General features: G+C 41.9%; 1 protein-coding gene across 2 annotated transcripts in view; it reads left to right on the top strand.

Annotated features, from left to right (window-relative positions):
- The window catches only part of xylb (xylulokinase homolog (H. influenzae)), a 27,743-nt gene that overhangs the window by 4,027 nt on the left and 16,216 nt on the right, over positions 1-7,500 (top strand). For both annotated transcript variants that reach the window (XM_042399892.1, XM_042399894.1), the window contains exons 6-10: positions 2,534-2,662; positions 4,172-4,237; positions 4,340-4,412; positions 4,773-4,891; positions 4,994-5,075. In XM_042399892.1, the coding sequence (XP_042255826.1) occupies positions 2,534-2,662; positions 4,172-4,237; positions 4,340-4,412; positions 4,773-4,891; positions 4,994-5,075 (469 nt within the window). The remainder of the gene's footprint in view (positions 1-2,533; positions 2,663-4,171; positions 4,238-4,339; positions 4,413-4,772; positions 4,892-4,993; positions 5,076-7,500) is intronic.

Here is a 7,500-nt window from a genome sequence, read left to right as displayed (position 1 = left end):
AACTCATGTTCAGATTTATAATGAAAGAATGTTGATAAAATTATGATTTTAAATGAGAACAAATGATAAATTATTGATTTATTGGTTTAATGATCACAGTTAAGTTTTATAATGAAGAGTTATTGATACTCATAAATGATAAAATATACAACTAAATAAAAGCACCAAACTTAAAGCTGAGAGATTGTGACTGTTGAAGGACCAACAGATCATGTGACGTTTAAACATTATTAAATCATTAACAGCTGAAAGTTAAATTTACTCTCTTCAGCTTTTAAATGTTTCGCTGTGTTTGATGAAACTGAGGAAACATTATGGAGTAAACTGTCACTGCAGTCACATGACCAGCACTCAGCCAATCACGTGAAAGCTGATCATGGTTTCTGCTCTCTACTCGTTATGCCTTCGTTATTCAAGATGACTTCATCCAGGATCAATAATCAATCCTCAAACTGCCTTCAGAATGATCTGGATGAGAATTAACAGGATTATTTTAGCCTGATAGCAGCATGTTAGCCTGGATTAGCCTGGATTAGCCTGGATTAGCCTGGATTAGCTGATCAGTCGATTAGCTGATTAGTCGATTAGTCGAGTAGTTTAATCGATTAGTCGATTAGTTGAATAATCGATCAGTTGAGTAGTTGATTAATTGATTAGCCTGGATTAGCCTGGATTAGCCTGGATTAGCCTGGATTAGCCGATTAGTCGATTAGCTGATTAGTCGATTGGTCGAGTAGTTGTTTAATCGATCAGTCGAGTAGTTGATTAATTGATTAGCCTGGATTAGTAGATTAGTCGATAAATTGATTAGTTGATTAGTCGAGCCACGTTTGAAGAACCTGACCCAGTTCATGTATGTTAATGTGTGTTGTGTGTTAGTGTGTGTTGACATGTGTTGGTGTGTGTTGACATGTGTTGGTGTGTGTTGACATGTGTTGGTGTGTGTTGGTGTGTGTTGGTGTGTGTTAGTGTGTGTTGGTGTGTGTTGGTGTGTTGGTGTGTGTTGGTGTGTGTTGGTGTGTGTTGGTGTGTGTTGGTGTGTTGGTGTGTGTTGGTGTGTGTTGGTGTGTGTTGGTGTGTGTTGACATGTGTTGGTGTGTGTTAGTGTGTGTTGACATGTGTTGGTGTGTGTTGATGTGTGTTGGTGTGTTGACGTGTGTTGGTGTGTGTTAGTGTGTGTTGGTGTGTGTTGGTGTGTGTTGGTGTGTGTTGTGTGTTAGTGTGTGTTGACATGTGTTGGTGTGTGTTGGTGTGTGTTGTGTGTTGACGTGTGTTGGTGTGTGTTAGTGTGTGTTGGTGTGTGTTGGTGTGTGTTGGTGTGTGTTGACATGTGTTGGTGTGTGTTAGTGTGTGTTGACATGTGTTGGTGTGTGTTGGTGTGTGTTGACATGTGTTGGTGTGTGTTGGTGTGTGTTGGTGTGTGTTAGTGTGTTTTGACATGTGTTGGTGTGTGTTGGTGTGTGTTGGTGTGTGTTAGTGTGTTTTGACATGTGTTGGTGTGTGTTGGTGTGTGTTAGTGTGTGTTAGTGTGTTTTGACATGTGTTGGTGTGTGTTGGTGTGTGTTAGTGTGTGTTGACATGTGTTGGTGTGTGTTGGTGTGTGTTGGTGTGTGTTGGTGTGTGTTAGTGTGTGTTGGTGTGTGTTGGTGTGTGTTGGTGTGTGTTGGTGTGTGTTGGTGTGTGTTGGTGTGTGTTGACGTGTGTTGGTGTGTGTTGGTGTGTGTTGGTGTGTGTTAGTGTGTTTTGACATGTGTTGGTGTGTGTTGGTGTGTGTTAGTGTGTGTTGACATGTGTTGGTGTGTGTTGGTGTGTGTTGACATGTGTTGGTGTGTGTTGACATGTGTTGGTGTGTGTTGGTGTGTGTTGGTGTGTGTTGACATGTGTTGGTGTGTGTTAGTGTGTGTTGACGTGTGTTGATGTGTGTTGACATGTGTTGGTGTGTGTTGATGTGTGTTGGTGTGTGTTGGTGTGTGTTGATGTGTGTTGGTGTGTGTTGGTGTGTGTTGATGTGTGTTGGTGTGTGTTGTGTGTTGACGTGTGTTGATGTGTGTTGGTGTGTGTTGGTGTGTGTTGTGTGTTGACATGTGTTGGTGTGTGTTGTGTGTTGACGTGTGTTGGTGTGTGTTGACGTGTGTTGGTGTGTGTTGGTGTGTGTTGTGTGTTGACGTGTGTTGGTGTGTGTTGTGTGTTGACGTGTGTTGACGTGTGTTGATGTGTGTTGGTGTGTGTTGGTGTGTGTTGTGTGTTGACGTGTGTTGGTGTGTGTTGTGTGTTGACGTGTGTTGACGTGTGTTGATGTGTGTTGGTGTGTGTTGTGTGTTGACGTGTGTTGGTGTGTGTTGGTGTGTGTTGACGTGTGTTGGTGTGTGTTGCTGTGTGTTGGTGTGTGTTGGTGTGTGTTGGTGTGTGTTGACGTGTGTTGACGTGTGTTGCTGTGTGTTGACGTGTGTTGTGTGTTGGTGTGTGTTGGTGTGTGTTGGTGTGTGTTGGTGTGTGTTGCTGTGTGTTGACGTGTGTTGACGTGTGTTTGCAGCACAGTTTCTCGGTGTCGGACTCTCCGGTGTGGATGGACTCCAGCAGCAGTCAGCAGTGTCTGGACCTGCAGGCAGCAGCAGGAGGAGCTCTGAGACTGGCAGAGATCACCGGATCCAGAGCCTACGAGGTCTCACCTGTTTACCTGTTTACCTGTTTACCTGTCTGTCTGTCTGTCTGTCTGTCTGTCCAAGCATCATCTTCATCACAGACATTAAGAAGCTGATTTGTTTTGTGGGGCTTCACAGAGAGCTTCTGTCTTCTCTGAGTTTTATTGCAGTAAACAGAGTTCACATTTAAATGCAGATCTTCCAGCTGCATGAAGTTCAGTGATAGAACATGTTCATACAGTCACAGAACATCCCATCTTCCTCATCCCATCTTCCTCATCCTATCTTCCTCATCCTATCTTCCTCATCCTAACATGTGTCTATTAATTAATTGACCGTATCTCTGTGGAGTTTCTGTCTGCTGAGACTAACAGTTGAAGCTGAGTCGTATCTGTTTTTCCTCTCTGGAGACTTTCCGTCTCTGCTTCTGTCTAATGAGGAGAGTTGAAGGCTGAATCCTACAGTCTCACTTTTGATCACATTTGCAGAAGAAGCAGAGAACACAAAGTCTTACTTAGATGTGTTATTGGCCATAAAGGCTTTAATACATAAACATAATTCAATATCATCAGCCCAGATTAATTAATATAACCACAGAATCAGAGCTGAACAGTTTATTAATTAATCAGTCAACAGAAAATTCTCATTTCAACTTCTCAGATGTGAATATTTTATGATAGTAAACTGAATTTTTGGGGGTTTCTGTCTCCTTCACTCCTCTCATCTCACTGCTGTCCACACAAAGATCAGAGTTTATTAAAATGTCAACACGTTCATCTGAGTCTCAGCAGTTAAACTTTCTGAAATGTTCTCCTATAAAAACATTTTTAACTTCTAAGATCGATTCTTATCAGAAAACGTGACTGAAACCTTAAAGATTACAACTTTATTAAAGTTAAAAAACATTCCTTAATTTCCAGAGAAGAATAATGGATAATTATAGAGGTTCAGAGGTGCAAAGCATGTTAACAAAACTGAAAGCATGAAAACATTTCACCAAACGGAAAAGGTAGAGGTGCGTTCTGATACCTGTACAAACATCATATTCAGTATGTCAGATAAACATTTATTATCCCGATACACACAGAAGTAGTACCAGGATGTCCTGCTGCAGTATGAAGGCCAGCTCGCTTTCCTGACTGTTCTGACCCACAATCCTCTGCACAGTGGAAGATTCGTCTTAGAGGCCGAGCCGCTGAGATCACAGACCAGTGACAGATGAAGTAGTTTGTCCCGATCGTTTGCATCCTGCGTGTAACAGTATGTAGTTTGTAAGAGCAGCTAAGCACGTGCTAAAAGTAAAATGAAGTCGGAATGCAGCAAGAAACGATTCTCAGAGTTCTTAGACACTCCGGGTTTGGTCAGCGATGCTGTGTGCGAGTAAACACCCACAGATGTGTTTCCAGTTTTGTGGTTGTGTTTTCTTTATAATGTTGTTTTGCACCTCAGAGCCTCCGTACCTGATAGACTCAATGAAGAATTTTCATTTACCGGACATTTAAAGGAAGAGTTTCTGTGTTTGTCTGCAGCGGTTCACAGGAAACCAGATCGCCAAGCTGCTGCAGAGCCGACCGGACGAGTACCAGGACACCGAGGTCAGCCTCCCGCACGACACCGCGACCTTTGACCCCCAGAACGACACAAACAGACTCTGGTTTCATCTTGTGATTCTTATCAGTGCTCGCTGTGTGTTTCAGAGGATCTCACTGGTCAGCAGTTTTGCAGCGTCTCTCTTCCTCGGTGATTACGCCGCCATCGACTACAGCGACGGTACAGAATTCATTCATTCATTCATTCATTCAGTCATTCAGTGGCGTCTGACCTCAGGATTATCAGGCTCTATCTGACATTTTTGTCAAAAATAAGTTATTCACATGAAACTATTCTCTGACACGTTATTAACATTTTGTTTAGGTTTATCTTTTGTTTTCTGTTCATCATTTTTATTTGTTTCTAAACGTTTATTTCAGTAAAAGTTCAAATCCAGTGAAATGACATCATCACCAAATTCAAAATGTACATTAAAAAAATCTACATTTTTAGATTAAAAGAATCCTGAACGTTTGAGTCTTCTCTGAGCCACTTCCTGACTGAATAACTGATTGATTAACTGACTGATTGATCGATCAGGTTCGGGGATGAATCTGCTGGACATCAGGACCAGAACCTGGTCTGAGATCTGCCTGGAAGCCACCGCTCCTCATCTGGACCGACTGCTGGGAGCTCCACAACCCTCCACATCCGTACTGGTACTGCTGCTGGTGGAGTTCAGAGTCACAGCTCATAAACTTGAGACAGAAACGTGGCGGTGAGGTGAGCGTTAACCTCGGCGCTCCTCTCTGTCTCTGCAGGGTCCAGTCTCCTCATATTTCATGCGTCGGTTCGGTTTCTCTGAGAGCTGCAGCGTGGTTGCTTTCACCGGAGACAACCCAGGTAAACACCACAAAACACCACCAAACACCACCAAACACCACCAAACACCAAGAAACACCACCAAACACCACCAAACACCAAGAAACACCAAGAAACACCACCAAACACCACCAAACACCAAGAAACACCAAGAAACACCACCAAACACCACCAAATACCACCAAATACCACCAAATACCAACAAACACCACCAAACACCAAGAAACACCAAGAAACACCACCAAACACCACCAAACACCACCAAACACCACCAAACACCAAGAAACACCAAGAAACACCACCAAACACCACCAAATACCACCAAACACCACCAAATACCACCAAACACCAAGAAACACCACCAAAAACCACCAAACACCAAGAAACACCACCAAACACCACCAAACACCACCAAACACCACCAAATACCACCAAACACCACCAAAAACCACCAAACACCACCAAACACCAAGAAACACCAAGAAACACCACCAAACACCACCAAACACCACCAAACACCAAGAAACACCACCAAACACCACCAAAAACCACCAAACACCAAGAAACACCACCAAACACCACCAAACACCACCAAATACCACCAAACACCACCAAAAACCACCAAACACCACCAAACACAAAGAAACACCAAGAAACACCAAGAAACACCACCAAACACCACCAAACACCACCAAATACCACCAAACACCACCAAACACCAAGAAACACCAAGAAACACCACCAAACACCACCAAACACCACCAAACACCAAGAAACACCAAGAAACACCAAGAAACACCACCAAACACCACCAAACACCACCAAACACCACCAAACACCACCAAACACCACCAAACACCAAGAAACACCACCAAACACCACCAAACACCACCAAAAACCACCAAACACCACCAAACACCAAGAAACACCAAGAGACACCAAGAAACACCACCAAACACCACCAAACACCACCAAATACCACCAAACACCACCAAACACCAAGAAACACCAAGAAACACCACCAAATACCAAGAAACACCAAGAAACACCACCAAAAACCACCAAACACCACCAAACACCACCAAACACCACCAAACACCACCAAATACCACCAAACACCACCAAATACCACCAAAAACCACCAAACACCAAGAAACACCAAGAAACACCACCAAATACCAAGAAACACCACCAAACACCACCAAACAGTTGATAGTGTTAATAACAGTTAATAAATGTGTATATTGTGTTTATGTAGTTTAATGGTTGATAGTGTATAAATGTATATATAGTGTAAATACAGTCAGATGTGTAGCTCTCTATAGAACGTACTACAGTGTATCTACAGGAACGAGTCATAGAAACGCAGCAGGAAGCTTTTGTCTTGTTTTTTGGTTGAATATAGATGTATTTCAGTGTGGTTCTGATCCATATGAATACATGTTAGTGTTTGAACATAAACTGAGGAGTTTGGAAGTGAGGATGTAAACATGTCAAATGTTTTATTGTTTGTTTGTGTTTGAGTGAGAAAAGTATTGAGGACATTTGAAGGCTGTAGTCATTGAACGCTTTCTGTGTGAAAAAGATGCAAATGTGTCACAGTTTGATCCAGAATTGTTGCTGTTGAGGTAGCAACAAGCAGAGATGCTCTTTGAGAGAATAATAAACTTAGTAAAAAAAAAAGATCATAATTATACAACATATAATATCATACCATTTAAAACATGTGACAAACAGACTGCAACGTCATGCGACGCATTAAACGGGCAGTGAAACTGTCTGGAATACAGAAATCAGCCCAAAATATATTCTTCCTGCAGAATGTAAACAAATTCCCAGAAAAACACAGAGAACGGGAGATCAGTGTCTCACTGTTTATTTGACGTCATGATTCACAGCTGCAAGACGGCTGTTACTCTTCTTCTACTTCCTGTTGTTGGCATTACATTTACTCAGAAAATAAGCTTAAAAAGCAGCTGTGATGAATTACAAACATTCATATTTACCATAACTTGTACCATAACTTTTCATCAGTATCACTGAACACTAGATGGTGCTGCAACAGCATGTTACCTGCTGTGTGTGTGTGTGTGTGTGTGTGTGTGTGTGTGTGTGTGTGTGTGTGTGTGTGTGTGTGTGTGTGGACATAGCTGGTAAATTAATGTGGAGGAAATGAGGAGATACTAGAGGAAGAAAGATCCTTGAATCATATAAAAGTCTTTATGCATTCAAGGTTTTGTTTATATTCTTTTAATATTTTATATTTTATAATTTTCCTCCATTTGAAATTTCAATGTCAACCCTCCTTTTACAATTTCTCATTTTTATAACATTTGCAGCGTCCCAGGAGAATGAAAGAAGCCTTGACTGATGGTCTGATGCTGTTTATTTGTTTCCTTCATTAACTAAGATGAACAAAAAAGTAAACAAACTCCTTTAGACCATA

Source organism: Thunnus maccoyii, chromosome 21 (assembly GCF_910596095.1).
Source record: "Thunnus maccoyii chromosome 21, fThuMac1.1, whole genome shotgun sequence".
Classification (NCBI taxonomy): domain Eukaryota; kingdom Metazoa; phylum Chordata; class Actinopteri; order Scombriformes; family Scombridae; genus Thunnus; species Thunnus maccoyii.
Note: the sequence above shows the minus strand (reverse complement) of the source record. Positions and strands in the feature narration are given on the sequence as shown.